General features: G+C 37.5%; 1 protein-coding gene across 1 annotated transcript; it reads left to right on the top strand.

Moving 5' to 3' along the window:
• The first annotated feature begins 164 nt into the window (after window positions 1-164).
• Window positions 165-23,306, top strand: LOC113068420 (CMP-N-acetylneuraminate-beta-galactosamide-alpha-2,3-sialyltransferase 1-like). Its single transcript, XM_026241202.1, has 7 exons — window positions 165-347; window positions 2,626-2,913; window positions 4,018-4,211; window positions 4,683-4,862; window positions 5,662-5,707; window positions 21,806-21,925; window positions 22,417-23,306. Exons 2-7 carry the CDS (start codon window positions 2,674-2,676, stop codon window positions 22,582-22,584), a joined length of 948 nt encoding a protein of 315 aa, XP_026096987.1. The 5' UTR covers window positions 165-347; window positions 2,626-2,673; the 3' UTR covers window positions 22,585-23,306.
• Window positions 23,307-23,322: the final 16 nt, after the last annotated feature.

Genomic DNA, 23,322 nt, shown 5'->3' with positions numbered 1-23,322 from the left:
AAGAATCAGCAATTAAAAAATAAAATATTGCCTCCCTTTTTTTCCTTTTGCCATAATATATGAAATGTAACACGTTACAAGAGGGTGGGTGTGTGTTTGGAATCGGGTTAAACTGGTCAAACGTGCTTGCTAGAGATTATAGTGTATAGTGAAGTTTACATATTTATATTTTCACCTGACTCACTGTACTGTAGTGATCACTCTCCTGTGTTTTAGTAAGTCATCTAAGACTCTGCCATTAGTAAGGGCTCACACGGGCATGATTTCTCTGTAAACTGAACTCTTCGAAATGGAAGTTGGTTAACAAACGGAAGAACAAATCATTTGTTTACAGATTCTTCTCACAGGTAACAGATCTCTGGACCTTGTTTCAGTTTTACCAGCCTGTTTGTAGTTCTGTTTCTCTTCAGATATACACTACCGCTTAAAAGTTTAAAAGACTTTAAATGTTTTTTTAAAGAAGCCTTTTCTGCTCTTCAACGCTGCAGTTTTTTTGTTAATCAAAAATACAGAAAAAAACAACAACAGTAATCTTGCAAAATCTTATAAATCCTTGCTATCAATTCTTAACAATTTAGCATATCCTTGCTGAATAAAAGTTGTAAAAAAGAAAGAGTACAAATATACTGACCTCATTCTTTTGAACAGTAGTGTATAATGTTAGAAAATATATATTTTTACAATAAATGCTCTTCTTTCTAACTTTTATTTATCAAAGAATCCTGAAAAAGTATCAGGTTCCAAATTTTTTTTTTACAAAAATCAGCATATTAGAATAATTTCTGAAGATCATGTGGCACGGAATACTGGAGTAATGATGCTGAAAATACAGCTGCACATCAGAGGAATAAATTAAAATTTAATGTATATTAAAATAGAAAACAGTTATTTTACATCATAATAATATTTCACAGTATTATTTATTATTATTTATTATTAATATTATTTATATATTATTATTTTTACCCTGTATTTTTAATCAAATAAATGCTGCCTTGAAGAGCATAAGAAACTCCTGTAAGAAAAAAATAAAATAAATAAAAAATAAAAGCTTTATTCTCCCAAACTTTTGACCAGTAGTGCATGTCAAAGTGAACTTTACATTTTAAATTAAAGTAAAACATATCTTAATTGGTTAAGCTGGACTACACCCTCATAGATCAGCCTATAATGTCGTCCAAAGCTCTGATCTGACAGAATATGTTTTTAATTTTTAATATTTTAATATTTTTAATTTAGAAAACAGCAGTGCTGCAGGGTATTTTTTTTTTTTATTACAAATAATTTCACTTAGTGGACATCTTTGAAATGCCTCTCAGACATCCAACTGCAGCTCTAATCTCTTTGAATGGGGAAAGTTCAAAACTGTAGACTTATTAAATGTAATATTTAAAATCACCAATTAAATCTGAGAACTGTTGCATTAATGTTGTTTCTTCTGCTCAAATAGCATCAGAAAAAGCATATTTGCTTGTCTCTGAATGCAGACTGTTTCTATGGGGGAACTGTGACGTCACGCCGTAGGAGGATCAGCGGTTAGCGTCACACTTTTACAAAGGCTTTTGGGTTATCGCAAAAAAGCTCTGTGTTCAGCCATAGTTCATGACACTGACATGTTTTGTCCATCAAGATAACCTTCACAAAGAAATATAACTTTGGAGAATTTTGAAGCCTAAATAAAGGCTCCAGAACTAAAGCTAAACTAGGGTCGCTCGCCTTCAGCGTCCCCAGCTCCACGCTTCACACAACTTTATCAAACTTACTTTAACATGTTCAGTGAAAATGATTTACTCTGTTTGTGAATTCAAATCCATGCTACATGAACCTTTTCTTATAATCTCTAATAAATATAAAACTAGAGCCAAACTAAAACTGAAATGAGACATGAATAAATGAAAAAGTCCTAACTAAAGGACATGTGAAAGCATGTATTTTCGAAAAAGGTGCATTAAAGGTCAATAAATCCTCGATTAATATGAATATTTTAATTAAAAATGTGTCTCCATGTTCTATTCAATAAGATTCTAGTGCATTTAATCTATTAAATAACAGCAGAGTGAGTGAGGTTTTGGATATTGTAAAAAAACCCTTTGACTTTGGGACCAGAAATGCTGAAATGCTAACTCACTTCTGGGTTTTTTCCTACAAAGTGACATCATAGTTCCACAACTCTATTGCAAACGGGTTTTCTGATGGCAGCCGCAGTAATGCAATGACTTCTCTGGATAGCAATCGGCTCCTTTACTCAGAAGGCAAGGCTCCTTCAATAGAGCGGCCATATTAAGCCTTGCATTTTCCCACATTCAAAACAAGAGTGACAGGTCTTGGGTATTCTGTATTCTTTTGAAAAAGCACAGTGCGCCTCACGTCATCAAACTTGAAAATCTTGTTCTGTCTCATCATGTCCTAAGGGCTTTTTTTTAAGGTTAATAATAACATTGATATGAACAATTAAACTAATATTTTGTTAATAATAGAATACAGCAAAACAATTGGCTATATGCATTTTTCCTGTGTAGTTTAAGATGAAAATGTGTAATAGTTAATGTTGACAATGAGTGCAGAGAGAGTATGAGCACATCGGTCTAATAAGTTTTTTTTAACTCTTTCTTCCTCTGCTTTCAGGAAGAAACCATTTAAAACATTTCATTCAAACAGCACACATATAACAAGATGATTAACAAAAGAACTCTTCACCGAGTCGCTGTGTTTGTCAGCGTCGCCAGCACTATCTGTATACTTCTCTTCTGCCAAACATCTACTAGGAGTTTTCTCACAGATTCATGTGTCTGTAACTGTGCAATGGATTCGGAGGATCTTTTGTGGTTTTCTCAAAGATATAAACCCTCTGCCAATGTGACACTTAACACCAAGAACAGCCGACTGGACTGGCAAACCTATTGGTGGTGGAGGGTAAGCACAAGGCTCTTCAGTCTGTGTAACTGTGTGGAACAGTAGCTGTGCTGTTTATTCATCATTTACAATTACACTGACACATTCATAGAGTGCATTTGAGCTACATATTTTTCAAATATAAGTGTTCACTCAGAACTGAACCCATGACCTAGGTATTGCTAGCATCTAAACTACAGGAACACTTTCTTTCTTTTTTTTTGCATTCAATTGGCAGGAATCAGGCAAGTCAATGTTCTTGTGATATCATATGTCACAAAATGATAATGTGATGCTGTTAGTATAGTAATAGATCAAATATTGTGTAAGAGTTTTTGTGTTCTCAATGGCATGCAGGTTCAAGTCTGGCCCACTACTTTCCTATTTGATTATCCTGTATAATATTAGGGCAAAAAGCCCATGTAAAGAGAAGTTTCACGATTCAGTACTCTTAAAAACTTCCATTGATTAGTTTCCCTGTTCAAGAGGAGATGAAAAAGCTTCATGAATCTAAATGTGTCCGTTGCTTGTTGAAAATAAATCCAGTTTCAGTCTAAATGCTGGAAACACCACTTGGTTCTCTGAGCAGGAAACTGAAGGTGTGTGACGTCACACAGTTAAAAACACACTGCGTTCCCAACAGCACAGAATATGGCAGAACAATATCAAATTCTGAATAAAAGAGCCGATCGCCTGTTAGTGAAGACATCATCTCAGTCCAGCTGCTCTTAGAAGCTCTGCTTACATAGAAACACTTGGTGTCCAGATGGACCTGCTCGGATCGCACATGCTCATACACTGTTTATCATGAAATATACAAGAAACCACATTGAGGTTGTCATGATTGTATTGCTGATCTGATATGTGTTACCTGATTGTGAGTTTGGCAAGTGCTTGGGATTTCAAGATTTAGCTTTTGGTCTTGGTCTTTCATAAAAAAATTTTTAAATAAAACTTTGCTTGCTCTGTTTGGTACTATGGAAGATGTAATGTTACATCACTGTATATATATGACATATGAGTCTCCTTTTTATGCAGATTTTGTGAAATGTATTACAGCACGAACAATAATCAATTTTACGTGTAACTCCCAATTTTGTCACATTGTTTTAAAATGTTTAACAGAGTCTACAAAACGAATCAACTGTAGCCAACTACAACAAAGTGGTGGAGGTGTTGTTATCCCTCTTCCCAGATAAAGAGCACTACTCCGACAGCAGTCCCAGCCGCTGCAGGACCTGTGCTGTGGTGGGCAACTCGGGCAACCTCAATGGATCCCATTATGGGCCGCTCATAGACTCACAAGACTTCGTTATAAGGTACTACGTGCGTCCACTGTCACAGAAAACAGCCAATGCTAATTTGGATAGCACTGTGGGATAGATTTGACATTTGCATTGCTAACATAAACACTGCTTGTTATCTCAAAATAAAACAACAGCAATTTTTGTATTTGTATTTTATCTGTCTGTTTTCTTTTTATTTATTATACAATCAACAAAAGAGGCCTCTTACACTAGCTTGCTCTATTATTTTTCTATTCTGTTTTTTTATTATATTATATAAAATCAACTTACTTTGTGTATTGCATTAAGCTAATTGAGACTTTATAGCACTTATATATGATTGCTCTTTTGTTGAGTTTGATTGCTTCCATTGTCCTCTGTATGTCGCTTTGGATAAAAGGGTCTGCTAAATGACTAAATATAATGTGAATGTAAATGTATTAAATACTCTTATCATTTAGCCAAACTGTGTTCATCTGTGTTACCTGTGTGTTGTTATCTCAGGATGAATGAGGGCCCAACAGATGGTTTTGAGCAGGACGTGGGCTCTAAGACCACTCACCGTGTCATCTACCCCGAGAGCGCTGTGGACATGGACGAGACGACTCACCTCATTCTGTTACCCTTTAAGATTCTGGATCTGCAGTGGCTCATCAGCATCTTCACCACCAGACACATTGATCTGTGAGACCTGTTCCTCATGTTTCTCAGCTTTACATTAACAGCTTCTGCGGCTTGATGTTGTTGGCTTTCTACTGTACTGTTTCCTTTAGTAATTATTTTGTACTGTCTGTTGAAATGTTTTTATTGTGCAGCACATTGGTCAACCCATGGTTGAGTTTAATAGTGCTATATAAATAAATTTGACATTGACAACAATGGTCATATTTGGAAAGAAATACCAGTCTTATAACTTAAACCCCTGTTGTTATCTAAACTGTTTTGGTGAGCTTAAAGGAATAGTTCAACCAAAAATGAAAATTCTATATATTTTTTTTTTCTTAAAACCCATATCATTCAACACACACAACTTTTTATGTATTTATTTGTGAAGGCTGTGATTTGAGAAGAATATTCTGGCCACTCGTTTATATAAAGAAAATAAGAACTGGTGCTGTCAAGCTCCAAAATACCATATGAGAAACCTACCTTTTCAGTCTTCTAGTGTGTTGCTCTGATCTTTGCAAAAATTGAAGCAGATCAACTTCAAATCTTAACAGTAAAAACTTAAGTTTAAGTTGATTAGTCAAACCATTCTCAAATATCTTGCAAACAATTTCAATGAAGAGCACTTCAAAATGTAGCCCTAACTCTGAAACGCTTTAATGTATTTAAACCAAACTGTGTGTGTCATCAAACATTGTTTACATCTATAACACACACACACACACACACACACACACACACACACATATATATATATATTTCTTATTTTATGTTGGATTTAATTTAACTTTTTTTTTTTTTTTACATTTACTCTCAGGACGTACATGTATGTGAAACCATCAATTAAAGCAGACAGGAATAAGGTAGGCATAACTGACATTCTCCATCCGTGATCTTCTGCCCCCAGTGTTTCTGTTTAAACTTCCTGTGTTTAGTTCCTGTTTCCTCTTCTGCCTTGTTTGTTGTCATAGTGATATATTGGCTCCACCCCTTGTTAACTCTTGTTTTTATACCCCTGCGTTTGCCCTGTTCGGTGTTGGTCTTTGTTTCCTGGTGTATCCTAATGTCCCGGGTTAGTTCTTCATTTATGCTCTTATTAAATTCTGGTCATTAGAATAAAATCTGGTTGTGAGTAAAAGGAGCTTTGTTGGACAAGCAGCCAACCTATATCCCATAGATAGTTTGTGTTACATGCACAAATAAAAGCATATCTGTGTGTGTGGAATTTTATAAATACATTTGTACATTAAACTGTGGCATTTAATGTCAGTGTGAGTATTAAAGGGGGGGTGAAATGCTATTTCATGCATACTGAGTTTTTTACACTGTTAAAGAGTTTGATTCCCATGCTAAACATGGACAAAGTTTCAAAAATTAAGTTGTACGTTTGAAGGAGTATTTCTGTTCCAAAAATACTCCTTCCGGTTTGTCACAAGTTTCGGAAAGTTTTTTCGAGTATGGCTCTGTGTGACGTTAGATGGAGCGGAATTTCCTTATATGGGTCCTGAGGGCAAGACAACCCTGCACAGATTACCAAAAGAGAAACAGCATTAAGGGACCAGTGGATGGAGTTTATTTTTACAGAGCATCAACGGAGTTGTGCAAGTGTTTGTGTTTGTTCCCTGCATTTCGAAGATGCTTGTTTTACAAACAAGGCCCAGTTGGACGCCGGATTTGCGTATCGTTTATTTCTTAAGGATAATGCAGTCCCAACGAAAAAGGGTCACGATCGTGTGTTGGAACCGCAGGCGGTGTGTAAAACTGCTTAAAATATCTCTGTGTTGTTAACTTAGCTATCAGCGCGTAAGCACATCAAGTAAACCTCGTTAGTGCTGTGCAGGTAAACTTCACTCCCCGATCTCAAGAGATGCACTAGCAACAGACGCTAGTGGCTGTAGCCATTTAACCTCCTTGTTAGAGGAGACCTGGGTTCGAGCCCCGCTCAAAATCTGGATCTGATTCTGGATCATAAATATACGCTGAATCTGACTGTAAGCCATGGTTTGTTTTGGTTGATTTTGACCTCACGGTAATGTCACAGCTTCCAAACGCTCTCAACACAAAAGCCTACTGGCGCTCATGATTCTTTAGCTCCGCCCACACGTCACGCCTCTAGCGGCTTGTGTTTTTCCGAAAAAAATTGTCTCAGACTATTTTTCTCTTATAAATATAATAAAACTTAAGGCTTTTTGGAGATATGAAGGATGCAGTACTAATCTATAGGTACTCAAGATTAACAGGAGATGAGCAATTTTATTGAAAATGAGCATTTCATCCCCCCTTTAATATTGAGTTTCCTAAAATAATTTGTATTCTTCACATTACTTGTATGCAGTGGTGTAGTTGTCCCTGGAGATGTGGGTATACTCTTAATTTATGTCCACAATTGTATTATAGCATTCCAGCAAAGGATGAACACCGTGTGTTATAAACAGTGTTATAAAAACCCCCAAAATGAGTAGTATGTCCACACTGGCACTTAACTTCTGCTGCCTGACTTCACAGAGTGAGGATCATTATGAAAATAATATTAGCCACAGAAGAGGTGCAGATTTTGCAATCAATACTGACCTACAGACTATAGGAAGAGACAACTACATAAAGTAATGATGAATTTTGAGTAAACTATTCCTTATTCCTCCATCCATCAACATTATTTTCTCACCTTGTAAGTAGTAGTAGATTCTTTGCCGGGGCATTTTTGCAAATATTACTGTTCCTACACGACTAATGCATGATTATAAGATATATTCAAAGTAAGGCAAACATGGTGTTTGAGCTAGAAATTAGTTTATTTTTAACATACATTAAAATATCATCATCATCATTCAGAGAATTCAACAATATTTTTTAAAACAATATGTAAAAAAAAAAAAAAAAACTAACAATATTTGGTTTAAAATATCATCAACATTAAAAGAATTCAACAATATATTTAAAACAATATGCTAAAAACAACATTTAGCTTAATATAATGAACAAAAATATATACATTTTACAACATATTCATGAAAAGCACAGTGCTGTATACTCTTATACCCAATGCATGGTTTCTTAATAAGAGTTCATATTTTGGTTCAAGGTACTTAACCTAAGGTAGTTGAAATACTATGAAATAACTGAATCTGAACACAAGATTTACTGTCAGTGTAGGTTTTACCCATGTACTACAGTATATTGATGTATATATGTTTATCATCAAGTTTGATATGTTTGAGACCAGTAGTAGCATAAGGCTAAAGTTTCTCTCACACCCTGCTGTGCTGACAGGGAATGTTTTCATACAGTAAATAAGTGGTTTTAGGCTATTGGGCACACTGCTGGGCTCTTCCAGTAGGTCCCACATCCCATTCAGTGCTTGGTCTGTGCACAAATTAAATCGCTTGCACAGCCGCTTCACTTGTTCTTCATCATGGTGGATGCTGGGGTTTGAATGGCCATTTACTCTGATCAAGGATACTTAGGTACTTGATAGTTTCATCTTTGAAAGACAAGCATTGATAAACATTGGCTTTGTATGAACTGTCATGAACTGATAGGCTTGAGCTTTGTATTTCTTTTCAAAGCTATAGATCACCATATTTCTCAACTGGACTCTCTCTAAATGAATGTATCACTCTGTTTACACAGAGTTACAGAACGAGCCTAAAGCTATTGTGGCAGGACACTTAAGTTCATGGGGTGTATCATAGTTTACAAAGAAATTCAGGACTTTGAACACGGTCCAATAAACCTCTGTTCATTTGATTCTCTTTGTTGGACATCCTCTCATCAGAACAAGCATTCTTAAAGTGCAGCACAAAAGCTCCCAGTGATGGTGAAACAGCACGAACAGTCAGAAAGTTACTGGCCACCCAGCGTACATCCAAGACTAGCGTACAACTGTGAAGAAGTGAGACCCTACCTCAGCTGCTGCCTCTTTGAGTTCATGCTCATTTTTGTTTGACATACTATACAGAGAATGTAGCTTGTGCATAAATGCTATAAAGTGATTTGCAGAGTTTATCAACTGCATCTGACACAGCTAGTTCAAGTCTATGGTTCATAAAGTGTCATGCAAAAAGCTTTGGGAATTTCAAGGTCAACCTGGTTGCTACTCCTGACTTTTTTCCTAACATGATGCTGGTGCCATCAGTCACAAATGCTACCCAGTTTTCAAGAAGCCATTCTTCTATAAAGCCAGCATTCATTAAACAATTGAGTAAACCCTCTGCTATGATATCTGCTCTCTGATTTTCCAGTTCAGCAAGCTCAAGGAATATGAATTCAGGGCTTTCTTCTTGAATTATGCTTTAATTGAAACTATTATGACAGCTTTGTGACTTAAAGAAGAGGCCGCGTCAATTATGATAGCTAACTTACTCGATGACGCCATGATGCTATTGATGATTTCGCTCTGCATCTCATTGGCAGCACGTATCGAGCCCATTTTTATACCATTTAATTCTTGCAGCTCAATGTGGCTCTCAGGGTCAGAAAAGGGTCTGTTTTTGGGGGGCCAAATGATAGGCTGTTCGAAACACAGCTTCTGTTTCTTTCATGTAGGACTCAGTCATAGCCGCCGCTGCATTCCAATGACTGCTTCTTTCTGTTGTTCTGCCATCTTCACAGCTTGAGTGTTTCCCATGAGAGTTTACACTCTACAGACTACACACCTGTGAAGCATAAAAAAACAATGTAACTGTCACGGTTCATGAATGCACTGTTTCCTGCTCATCTCAGGTTACGTCATGTTGATTGTTTCATGTCAAGTCAAGTCAAGTCACCTTTATTTATATAGCGCTTTAAACAAAATACATTGCGTCAAAGCAACTGAACAACATTCATTAGGAAAACAGTGAGTCAATAATGCAAAATTAGTTCATCATTGAATTCAGGGGTGGTGTTGGCGCAGTGGATAAGACACATGCCATTGGTGTGAGAGACCCGGGTTCGAATCCACTGTGAGACACCAATGTGTCCCTGAGCAAGACACTTAACCCCTAGTTGCTCCAGAGGCGTGCGACCTCTTTCATAATTAGTAAATGTAAGTCGCATGTAAATGTAATGTAAATGAATTTAGAGATGTCATCTCTGTTCAGTTAAATAATGTCTGTGCATTTATTTGCAATCAAGTCAACGATATCGCTGTAGATGAAGTGACCCCAACTAAGCAAGCCAGAGGCGACAGCGGCAAGGAACCGAAACTCCATCGGTGACTTAATGGAGAAAAAAACCTTGGGAGAAACCAGGCTCAGTTGGGGGGCCAGTTCTCCTCTGACCAGACGAAACCAGTAGTTCAATTCCAGGCTGCAGCAAAGTCAGATTGTGCAGAAGAATCATCTGTTTCCTGTGGTCTTGTCCTGGTGCTCCTCTGATACAAGGTCTTTACAGGGGATCTGTATCTGGGCTCTAGTTGTCCTGATCTCCGCTGTCTTTCAGGGCAGTAGAGGTCCTTTCTCTTTTGATATGGAAAAATGCAGTTTTACAAATACTAGAAACGTGGCTTTCTAAGGAAAGATTGCGATCAAGTAGCACACCTAGGTTCCTAACTGATGACGAAGAATTGACAGAGCAGCCATCAAGTCTAAGACAGTGTTCTAGGTTATTACAAGTAGAGTTTTTAGGTCCTATAATTAACACCTCTGTTTTTTTTCTGAATTTAAGAGTAAGAAATTACTCGTCATCCAGTATATTGACTATGCATTCCACTAGTTTTTCAAATTGGTGTGTTTCACCGGGCCGGGAAGAAATATAGAGCTGAGTATCATCAGCATAACAGTGAAAGCTAACACCATGTTTCCTGATGATATCTCCCAAGGGTAACATATAAAGCGTGAAGAGTAGCTGCCCTAGTACTGATTGTCACAGTCTTCTGTCTTTCTGTCTTTGTCTTTCTGTGAGCACATGGCTTGTGTTGTGTTTATTTGGTGCCATGTGCTCTCTCCTTTCCTTTTCTGACCCCGTCCACCTTGTCACCTCATTACTGTTTAGTTGCTCCACCTGTGTTTCTCCCTTGCTCCCTGACTCATTACCTTATTCACTCTGTACACCTGTTGCATCCACTCACTCTGTACACCTGTGCACATTATCACTCACACAGCTGTTCCCTGTTTGTTCACGAGTATATAGTCTCGTCTCACCCACCACTCTGCCTGGCTATATTGTAATGTCTATGTACCTGTGTTTCTCGTGCTCGTTTTCCTGCTTGTCCCTGTGATTTTGTTTTGGTTTTGTTTTTGCCGTGTTGGCCTTTTAGTTCTCGTTTGTTCTTGTTAAAATAAAGTGTCTCTTCCCTGCACTTGGACCCAGATCTTGTTCTTTCCACAGCGCCATCTCTACCGCGCCGTGACACTGATCACAAGTTGATGTCCATATGGTACTTATGTACGATAAAAATCAAGTAGTTAGTTAATGTCATGTAATCAAACAGATGGTGAACACTATTAACAGCAATGACTATATGTTGCTATCAACCTTATAGAAAGATTTGGTAGTTTTGGATGTTGTCTGAGGGTTGGCCTCATCTGAGGGGTTTGCATAATCTCTTATCAGGTGTTTGTTTATCTTGGGAAGGGCTGGATCCACACTGATGCTTGTCTAATTCCTCGGTACCATGGTTTGCCAATCCTGTGGCAGAAACAGAAAAGAAAATAGAGTAAAATTAGCTTAGCTGCTGTTCCATCTAAGCAAAAAATGTGTTAAACCCAAACAAAAGAATGTTAATGTGAATATGGGGACATCACATGTAAAGGTTTGAACTTTGAAGGTTTGTTTCTTTTTTTTTTTTTTAAATTGCGATAGTTTGCAATAGTTATTTGCTCTTTTCAGAGTTGTCAATTGCTGCGGCCGTTTCTCTGAAATAGACTGTTCTGCCTTTCCTCATAGGTGATGAGAACTAAACGAGGATTTAAATGAGGATCGGCCTTTTCGTTGCTCCTGACTTCTCAGTTTTCAATCACCTCACCTTTATTTATATAGTGCTTTAAACAAAATACATTGCGCCAAAGCACTGAACAACATTCATTTGGAAAACAGTGTCTCAATAATGCAAAATGATAGTTAAAGGCAGTTCATCATTGAATTCATTGATGTCATCTCTGTTCAGTTGAAATAGTGTCTGTTTTAATTTGCAATCAAGTCAACGATATCGCTGTAGATGAAGTGACCCCAACTAAGCAAGCCAGAGGCGACAGCGGCAAGGAACCGAAACTCCATCGGTGACAGAATGGAGAAAAAAACCTTGGGAGAAACCAGGCTCAGTTGGGGGGCCAGTTCTCCTCTGACCAGACGAAACCAGTAGTTCAATTCCAGACAGCAGCAAAGTCAGATTGTGCAGAAGAATCATCTGTTTCCTGTGGTCTTGTCCTGGTGGTCCTCTGAGACAAGGTCTTTACAGGGGATCTGTATCTGGGCTCTAGTTGTCCTGGTCTCCGCTGTCTTTCAGGGCAGTAGAGGTCCTTTCTAGGTGCTGATCCACCATCTGGTCTGGATACGTACTGGATCCGGGTGACTACAGTGACCCTCTGATCTGGACACAGACTCGATCTGGTGGCCACGGTGACCTCGGAACAAGAGAGAAACAGACAAATATTAGCGTAGATGCCATTCTTCTAATGATGTAGAAAGTACGGTATTATGTGAAGTGTTCCGGTTCCAGTTTACCTAATTAATGCAGCCTAAAAATCCTTTAACGGATTTGGATATTAAAAGCATATTAGTATGTTATGTGTATGCCAGGTTAAAGAGATGGGTCTTTAATCTAGATTTAAACTGCAAGAGTGTGTCTGCCTCCCGAACAATGTTAGGTAGGTTATTCCAGAGTTTAGGCGCCAAATAGGAAAAGGATCTGCCGCCCGCAGTTGATTTTGATATTCTAGGTATTATCCAATTGCCTGAGTTTTGAGAACGTAGCGGACGTAGAGGAGTATAATGTAAAAGGAGCTCATTCAAATACTGAGGTGCTAAACCATTTAGGGCTTTATAAGTAATAAGCAATATTTTAAAATCTATACGATGTTTGATAGGGAGCCAGTGCAGTGTGGACAGGACCGGGCTAATATGGTCATACTTCCTGGTTCTAGTAAGAACTCTTGCTGCTGCATTTTGGACTAGCTGTAGTTTGTTTACCAAGCGTGCAGAACAACCACCCAATAAAGCATTACAGTAGTCTAACCTTGAAGTCATAAATGCATGGATTAACATTTCTGCATTTGACATTGAGAGCATAGGCCGTAATTTAGATATATTTTTGAGATGGAAAAATGCAGTTTTACAAATGCTAGAAACGTGGCTTTCTAAGGAAAGATTGCGATCAAGTAGCACACCTAGGTTCCTAACTGATGACGAAGAATTGACAGAGCAACCATCAAGTCTTAGACAGTGTTCTAGGTTATTACAAGTAGAGTTTTTAGGCCCTATGATTAACACCTCTGTTTTTTCTGAATTTAGCAGTAAGAAATTACTCGTCATCCAATTTTTTATATCGACTATGCATTCCATTAGTTTTTCAAATTGGTGTGTTTCACCGGGCTGCGAGGAAATATAGAGCTGCGTATCATCAGCATAACAGTGAAAGCTAACACCATGTTTCCTGATGATATCTCCCAAGGGTAACATATAAAGCGTGAAGAGTAGCGGCCCTAGAACTGAGCCTTGAGGTACTCCATACTGCACTTGTGATCGATATGATACATCTTCATTCACTGCTACGAACTGATGGCGGTCATATAAGTACGATTTAAACCATGCTAATGCACTTCCACTGATGCCAACAAAGTGTTCAAGTCTATGCAAAAGAATGTTGTGGTCAATTGTGTCAAACGCAGCACTAAGATCCAATAAAACTAATAGAGAGATACACCCACGATCAGATGATAAGAGCAGATCATTTGTAACTCTAAGGAGAGCAGTTTCAGTACTATGATACGGTCTAAATCCTGACTGGAAATCCTCACATATACCATTTTTCTCTAAGAAGGAATATAATTGTGAGGATACCACCTTTTCTAGTATCTTGGACAGAAAAGGGAGATTCGAGATTGGTCTATAATTAACTAGTTCTCTGGGGTCAAGTTGTGGCTTTTTTATGAGAGGCTTAATAACAGCCAGTTTGAAGGTTTTGGGGACATGTCCTAATAACAATGAGGAATTAATAATAGTCAGAATAGGACCTATGACTTCTGGAAGCACCTCTTTTAAGAGCTTAGATGGTATAGGGTCTAACATACATGTTGTAAGTTTAGATGATTTAACAAGTTTATACAATTCTTCCTCTCCTATAGTAGAGAATGAGTGGAACTGTTCCTCAGGGGGTCTATAGTGCACTGTCTGATGCGAAACTGTAGCTGACGGCTGAATGGTTGCAATTTTATCTCTAATAGTATCGATTTTAGAAGTAAAGTAGTTCATAAAGTCATTACTGCTGTGGTGTTGGGAAATGTCAACACTTGTTGAGGCTTTATTTTTCGTTAATTTAGCCACTGTATTGAATAAATACCTGGGGTTATGTTTGTTTTCTTCTAAAAGAGAAGAAAAGTAATCAGATCTAGCAGTTTTTAATGCTTTTCGGTAGGATATGCTACTTTCCCGCCAAGCAATACGAAATACCTCTAGTTTTGTTTTCCTCCAGCTGCGCTCCATTTTTCGGGCTGCTCTCTTTAGGGTGCGAGTATGCTCATTATACCATGGTGTCAAACTGTTTTCCTTAACCTTTCTTAAGCGTAAAGGAGCAACTGTATTTAAAGTGCTAGAAAAGAGAGAGTCCATAGTTTCTGTTACATCATCAAGTTGTTCTGAGGTTTTGGATATGCTAAGGAATTCGGATACATCAGGAAGATAACTTAAAAAGCTGTCTTTTGTGGTAGAAGTGATGGTTCTTCGATACTTGTAACAAGAAGTAGAATTTACAATTTTGGCTATATGGAGTTTACACAGAACTAAATAATGATCTGAGATATCATCACTTGGCTGAATAATTTCAACACTATCAACATCAATTCCATGTGACAGTATTAAATCTAGAGTATGATTTCGACAATGAGTAGGTCCTGAAACGTGTTGTCTAACACCAATAGAGTTCAGAATGTCTATAAATGCTGATCCCAATACATCTTTTTCATTATCGACATGGATATTAAAATCACCAACTATTAAGACTTTATCTGCAGCCAGAACTAACTCGGATGTAAAATCACCAAACTCTTTAATAAAGTCTGTATGGTGCCCTGGTGGCCTGTATACAGTAGCCAGTACAAACATAACAGGGGATTTATCATTAACATTGGTTTCTCTGGATAATGTTATATGAAGCACCATTACTTCAAACGAGTTATACTTGAAGCCTGCCCTCTGAGAAATCCTGAAAACGTTATTATAAATTGAAGCAACACCTCCCCCTTTGCCTTTTAGACGCGGCTCGTGTTTATAACAATAATCTTGGGGGGTGGACTCATTTAAAATAATGTAATCATCAGGTTTTAGCCAGGTTTCTGTCAAGCAGAGCACATCTATATTATGATCAGTTATCATATTATTTACAAAAAGTGTTCACTTTGGCCCATCTGAGTGGCCACTAGGGAAATTCTCTTTTAACAAATGCCTTATAATCGATCTGTCAGCCCCGCATAAACACTTTGGTTCCTCTTAATGAATTTTATCTTAAATAGCAGAACATTGATCATGTGATCAATATGATAAAATTTTGGATCATGGCATTTGGCTCGCTAAAGTTGACACCACTTCAACTTTTTAAAGCGATGCCTATTCATCCAGCACTCATTCAGGGTATTCTGGTACAGGAAATTCTGTGTTCGCTGTACACTTCATTTTCGTATGCAAAGCAGCCCCAAGATTTTTTACACGTTATCAGAAACGGTCTGTTTAATTTGCCGAACAATTACACAATTCCACACCTCATTCACCCTCTTGATGACTTTCTAATCAACCCGCCTCTCGACGCCATCCCAGCTGCAAAAATATCCTTACAGATCAAAACGATTTTCCTTCAGATGCAGTGAGTCTGCTCCAGAGCCCGTTCCAGTCCATGAATCGGTCCATGAACTTGCACCAAAGTCCACTCAAGCCCCAGAGCTCAGTGCTATGTAGGCGCCAGCCTGTGAGCTCCCTGGCTGTTCCGTTTCTACTACTGAAGTCATCTGTGAGCATGCAGCCTGTCCTGTTTTGAATATTACAAAATAAATTGATTGTCTTTTATGATTCTTTACTGAATTTCTTTGAAGAGAAAGGTGTTGTTCTGGACCACAATGTCAACAATGACATATTCTTGTTCATTTAGTCTTGTTTATCTACCCAAAAATTCAATTCTTAAAACCAATTTGAACAGTAAGGTACATTTACACTAGAGAATTAAACTATAAATAGACAAGGCTCTAGAATATTCTCATAGAACCTGAATGGTGTAGTTACTTACTGCTGTTCTCTCTGAAATGTGCAGATAATTGAAGCCACTGTGGATCGGTTTAAGTTTGGCTGAACAATCTTGCCAGCTTCTCCCAAGAAGAGACCATGATTTATAACATGGTCAATCGGGGTGGCTCTGTTTGAGCCTTCCTCTCTCCTCCCTCCACTTCTGCCCTGTAGACCCCCTTACTCTTTGTTCATGTCTTCATACATTGTGATTTCCACCATTTATTCTCATAATTTCAAAATATTACTGTTATTGTGTCATGAAGTGTAGTTTTAAAAGTATTTCAGGTGAGAATGCAGTTGTTTTAAACTCAAATATGCAGTTTATTTATAAAGACAGCACCTATTTAAAAATGTGTTTCGGTGATTTCGGAGACGATCAGCTCCAAGTGATCAGCAGGAGCTCAGTGCTCATGTTACGAACGAGAGCAGTCTCGACTCGGCTAGGCCTTCTGAAATTTGCCACTGGCTCTGATGTCTCTTTAGTGGTTAAACATAAAATATAATTCGTTTTGGATAAATCTAACAGGTAATCTTTTGTCTTTATTCAATTAATCTGTCTCTTCCAAGCAAGATCATTTTTATTCCTGTTTCTGTAAAAGAATGAATAAGTATCATACAGCTCTGGGTATCCACATGCAGCGACGATGACTTTGATCTCCATTCTTGTTTCGGATTTTCCCTCCGCTCGCTACATCGAAATCATGTCACTACTAGAGCAAGCTCCTGATTGGTTAATGCAGCACGACAACTCAACTCGAGCGATTCACACTAATCAGGCGTTTCACGTGTCAAAGTGCCAGAAAGCGCGTTTTCCATTGAAATCTCGTCTATCACACTGCCTGTAAACCCTGTTCACACCGCCATCGACTTTTTCGATGTGTGTCGCTATACTCGTGCTGTGAAGATGCTTGTGGGCATTTCTACTGCTTGCTCTAATGTTAATGTGTGTGTGGTTGCAGTCAAATCATATAAAACAGTGAAATCGCTCAGGAAATCTGTCCTGTCTTGCGTGCACTCGAGACAGTGTTGCCAGACGTATGATAATTATCGTATTTGTACGATTAAAAAAATCCCGTAATGTACGATAATTTCAGAATTTTATGGAAATTTAAATGATGGTAGTTGCAGTAATAGGGCTTCTTTACTCATACAAGAAATCGGCTCATTACAGACACTCTAAATGTGTTCGTGTGCACCTCAGGGTGTGTTAAGTGCCCTGCTTTAAAGCCAACAAGCACTAGTTGCGGTCGATGACAGCAAGAACCCCTTCAACATCTGGCAACATGCAGGGTTCCAATGACAGCAGCTCAGATGTGGAGTTAACTGCACCACACAGCAACATCTAAACTCCTTCTTTACAAGACACGACAAAGCAAGTGTTAAAAATAATTTTAATATGTTTTAATATGCGCCGCGATGCAGACAGTCACTGAAAATAATGGGATAGTATTTTGTCTCACTGCTTCCGTCCAAAAATACGCCTTGTTATCTATTGTGGTAATTTGCAGGTCGTGTCAAAATGTTGTTGGTTTAGAATAGATAAATAACTCCGCCCTTGGACATTTACAATCTGGCAACACTGACTCGAGACGGTGACGTGTGAGCGCCGTAGACAGATTCTTTACTCCTATTGGTTGCTGCTCGCGAAATTTGCTGATTATTTGCATAAAGTTGAAGAATTCTCAATTTTTGTCGCTTGACTCGCATTGCTTGAAACGCCCACATTCCTTCGCCAACGGTCACTGTTGCTCATGTCGTCGGAAGTCGCCAGCTGATTATGTCGCTGTGTGTCACTGGTAGTGTGAACAGGGCTTCATTCACAGGATGTCTATTTGCATTGACTTAACATTTAAATCACTGGTGCTTAACGCTTCATTCGCTTCTGGTGTGGACGTACCATATAGCCTGAATTGTCACGCCCCAAGATGACGTCTCTGTACTCTCTGTCTGCCTAGATGCAATCGCAGAGGTTGTACATGAACTTCCTATGACCTGAAATATCTTGCTGGTCCAGTTATTTCAGTCTTTGTTGTCTAGTCTATGCTTCTGTAACGTATTTTTTTGTTCTTATCCCTGTGTTAGTTCTTCATTTGTACTCTCAATAAATCCTACTGCAAGTGGATCCTCCACCTTGTTCTTGTGTTCTTCAATAAATTTCTTCAATTAATAAATAAATAAATGCACCGCAGTCAATAAAACAATTTGACCATGTCTCTCAATTACATCTGGCCAGAGAATTGAATCTACATCACAACATATATTCTCATGAGCCAGGCATTGTGGGGAAAAAATGGTGTGAATGTTGAATCCATCATGACAAGCTTCTGCCTGAACATCTCCACAGGCCTCTTCCATTGCTTGAAGAAGACTCACTTGGTTGGAAGGGTTTTGAACACACACTTTCCATCTCTAGAAACATACAGGTACTCATAATGAGTTCCACTGCTATTCAACTCCATAAAAAAAAGAAAGAAAAAAAAACGGATGTTTTTGAGCTTTCTCACTTTCATACATCACTATCAAAGATGAATAAACTTTTCCAGTGTGTGACTTATAATGTCCAGGAAATACATGTCTTTGTTTTGTACAGTAAATGTGCAGACTGTGTGGCATTCACATACCTGAACAATCTGCGCTCTATTGTAGTGGAGATCATGATCATTTGTGGCAGGACTGCTTTGGTGAATATAACAAAAAAATTGATTGTCTTTTATGATTCTTTGCTGAATTTCTTTAAGGAGAAAGGTGTTGTTCTGGACCACAATGTCAACAATGACATGTTCTTGTCCATTTAGTCTTGTTTATCTAGCCAAAACAAATTTGAACAATTAGAAACATTTACACTGTAGGCAAAGCAAGTTTATTTATATAGCACATGTCGTTCACAATGGTAATTCAAAGTGCTTTACATAAAAGAAAGTAACATAACCATGAAGAAAAATAATACAAAAATAAAATAAGCAATTTTAAAACTTTTACAATTATTTAAAGAAAAAAAAATACTTATTTAAAATTAATTTTAAACAGTTAAAAAAAATGATTTAACATAAAATACAGTGAATAGGTAAAATATAGTGCAATCAGTTCGGACATTTTGTGTGAACCCTTGGTTTTTCTAACTGACTCGATCCTAGTGATCTGAGTGCTCTGTTAGGTTTATATTCAGTGAACATATCTGCAATATATTTCAGTCCTAGGTCATTTAGTGACTTATATATGAGTAAAAGTAGTTTAAAATCAATCCTAAATGTAACTGGAAGCCAGTGTAAGGACCTGAGGACTGGTGTGATATGCTCAGATTTTCTGGTTCTAGTCAGAATCCTGGCAGCAGTGTTCTGGATGAGCTGCAGCTGTCTAATGCTCTTTTTGACAAACTGTAAATAAATAAGGCTCTAGAATATACTCATAGAACCAGAATGGTGTAGTTACTTACTGCTGTTCTCTCTGAAATGTGCAGATAATTGAAGCCACTGTGGATCGGTTTAATTTGGCTGAACACTCTGGCCAGCTTCTCCCAAGAAGAGACCATGATTTATAACATGGTCAATCAGGTGGCTCTGTCTGTAGCCTTCCTGAATTTTTTCCTTTTTTTCTCTTCCCAGCGTAACATTGCCCTTCAATCTAAATATCTCTTCTCCCTCAATCCTTCCTTCTCCTTCTCTTCTTACACCCCCTCCTCCTCTCCTCCTACCTCTTCCACTGTTGCTCTCTCTCTCAGTACACCCCTTCCTTTACACACACACACACACACACACACACACACACACACACACACACACACACACACACACATTATTTACATATTTACTTATTTATTTATTTATTTTTAGGGGTGTATGATTATTCCGTGCACTTGTTTACTGATCAAAACTTCCATTGTTACTTTTAATAAGAATCAAAGCCTCATCTTTCAAATTATGTCTTTTTAATATTCTGTTTTAGTCGGTGACAGATCGCTGTATAAATGCCTTGCAGTCGTCTCGTTTACTTCTAGTTTTAAAGCAAAATGAACATGAATGAACATCTCATGTCATCGCTCAAAAAGTGTTTCAGCCGCGGCAAGACGGCAGTAAGATTATGTTCTCATTATATTTTACTTTACCAGTTAGTGAGTCTTATTATTTTTATGTTTATTTACATGATATTATTTACATTTAGTCATTTAGCAGACACTTTTATCCAAAGCAACTTCATCCAAAACACATGAGGACAGTGGAAGCAATCAAAAACAACAAAAAGAGCAATGATGCACAAGTGCTATAACAAGTCTCAGTTAGGGTAACACAGTACACGTAGCATGGAGTTTTAAATAATATAATAAATAAAAATAATACAGATAGAATAAAAAAAGAATAGAGCAAGCTAGTGTCAGAGGTCTTTTTTTGCTTTTGTTAATTGTATAATAAATGAAATTAAAACAGACAGAATACAAAAAGATTAGAAAGCTAGTTAGATTTTGTTTGATTGTTAGTTTTTGGAAGAGATGTGTTTTAAGCCGATTCCTGAAGATGGCTAAGGACTCAGCTGCTCGGATTGAGTTGGGAAGGTCATTCCACCAGGAGGAACATTTAATTTAAAAGTCTGTAAAAGTGACTTTGTGCTTCTTTGGGATGAACAATCAAGCGACGTTCACTTGCAGAACGCAAGCTTCTAGAGGCACATAAATTTAGGTAAATAGTTGCAGAACCAGTGGTAGTTTTGTAGAAAAACATTATGAATGTTGTGAAACGAGTTGAGGCACTGTGTGAAAGACACATTTCATCAGAATATTTAGAATTTAGAAGTTAATTTAAAAACTGCATTTTGTGCAAATTACATGTTTGCATACACGTTTTTTTTTTTTTTTTCTTTTTTTTTTTTGAGTGTTGCTTGTCACATAAAAAAATGAAATGCAAATTAAACATAAACTTCAGTTTAAGTCTGGGCTCTGTTATTAACTGTAACCTTATAGTAGGACTAATGTAAAAGGGCTCACTAGAGCATAAGCCAAGGTAGATTTTTATCCCCTTTATTTTTATTTTTATTATTGAATTTATTTAAAGAAAGAGCAATTTGTTCAGTAAACCAGTTTAAAATAATAATAATAATAAAAATGTGCTTATTTTTTTCCTGCTGCTGTACCGAACCGTGACGTCTGAGTTATATACCGTAACTCCCCTAATATATATCAGGCAGACTGAGACTTTCTGTTTATAATTGTTGATGTGTAAACAACTTGGAAATCTGCATTTCCTGTGTTTGGGCTGATTGTGTAAAACCAAGAAATACAGTTTCTTCAGCCAAGTTTTAGTTGGCGGTATGAACTATTGTGAAAACATTTGAGGATCCTGTCTACAGTGTTTTGAGAAAATGATGGATGCCATTTGTAATTGATATAAAATGAATGAAAACAGAATCTGTTTTTACAACTGATCTGAGAGCAGTGATCCAAGTTCGGAGAAATGTGTCAAATCAATGCAGAACAACTGTGAATGTATAAATGGCTAACTTTTACTATTATTGAGAAACATCTGCAGATTTACCCCACGGGACTGTTGTGTTGCTCTTTTAAGGTGATGATCCTCCATCCTGCATTTATGAAATACATCTATGAGAGCTGGCTGCAGAGTCATGGACAATATCCTTCCACTGGCTTCATTTCTCTAATATTCGCCCTGCACATCTGTGATGAGGTGAGGAGTACTGAGTGAACCCTCCCTGCTATCTTCAGTCATTTCATTTCCAAAGTGTAAACGCATCAGTCCCTAGCACGGTTATAGATCTAGAAATATCAAGGGCCATGCTTGTATGTTATTCTGCCTCTGAGTAATCTGGTTTAAATGCAAAGGTAAATGATACCATAGTAAAACACAAGTGCTATAACAAGTTATATAACAACTCAGCTTAACACAGTACACATAGCAGTTTAAAAACTGATATCATAGAAAAAGATTAAAGCTAGTGAGACCTTTTTTCTTGCTTTTTTAATTGTACAATAAATAAAAACTACACAAATGAATGCAAAAAATGAGAGAAGCTAGTGTTTTATTTTAAAAGATTTCTTTTTGAGAATAGAATTAGAATAGAGAGTGCTAGAGTTAGAGTCAAATAGAGACGAGTTAACATCAGATGATAGATGTATTCCGGTAAGGCTCTGTGTGATGTAATGATTCCTCTCTCTTAGGTCAGTGTGTTTGGGTTTGGACCCTCAAAAGAAGGAGCGTGGCATCATTACTTTGAGGATTTCGGCATGGACTCTAATGGAGGACCTCATGATGGAGACTTCGAGGGCAAAGTCATCTCTAAACTGCATCAGAAACACAGAATCACCATGTACAAAGGCTGGTGGTGAAGCTTAAACTGAAGTCTGTCCATACTGTGAAGTATTTTGTTTTTGTAAATTATTTTCATGTGTCAATTTTACAACGTTTAACAAATTTCAGATTGGAAATGTTATTGAAATGAAATGTAATGTGGCATGCAGCACTGTCCCAGAGTTAGTTGTGATCTACTGTGTAGACTGGTCAAGCACTGATGCTAGCTCGTGTGTGTGTGTGTGTGTGTGTGTGTGAGTTCACTAAATAAAACCAAAGTATGAAAACTGCCAAGAGTTGATGGTATACTTTCATCAGACATTTAAGAAATGTTTGTAGAGTAGACTGAAAGAAGCTTGCGTGAGTCCACACTGATATCAAGAGCTCTTTTAGGCCACATGCTCTTCAAATAAAACGAATAGGCAAACACTCTCTCTAATCACTCTGAGATATGTTTCTACATAAGCTAGGAGGAGAACATATGCAAATAACATGACAGGATTTTAACATCTGGAAGACTGAATGGATCAATAAAGAAAGAAATGAGCAATAAATGTTTAGGATCCGCAGCTAAAGAAATGCCTGTTTGAATCTATCCTTAAAATTAAGCTTGTTATGACTAACTTTGCAATTGTTAACTGAATTGTCTGTGAATTTGAAATGTTAATCATTTTTAGTTCATTGACTTCCTGCCTTGAGAAATGTAATGAGGTAAATTCGGTCACATCAAGTATTGTTAATAAATGACTCAGCAAAATTTCCTCTTTAGTAAAGCC

Source organism: Carassius auratus, linkage group LG44F (genome assembly GCF_003368295.1).
Source record: "Carassius auratus strain Wakin linkage group LG44F, ASM336829v1, whole genome shotgun sequence".
NCBI lineage: Eukaryota > Metazoa > Chordata > Actinopteri > Cypriniformes > Cyprinidae > Carassius > Carassius auratus.
This window is presented reverse-complemented; position numbering and strand designations above follow the sequence as displayed.

Excerpts from the sequence above, each read along its gene's own strand:
- LOC113068420 (XM_026241202.1), top strand. The coding sequence starts at position 2,674 with ATGATTAACAAAAGAACTCTTCACCGAGTCGCTGTGTTTGTCAGCGTC. Across the intron at positions 4,863-5,661 it reads ACCACCAGACACATTGATCT|GACGTACATGTATGTGAAAC; the intron begins GTGAGACCTGTT and ends ATTTACTCTCAG. Across the intron at positions 5,708-21,805 it reads TTAAAGCAGACAGGAATAAG|GTGATGATCCTCCATCCTGC; the intron begins GTAGGCATAACT and ends TGCTCTTTTAAG.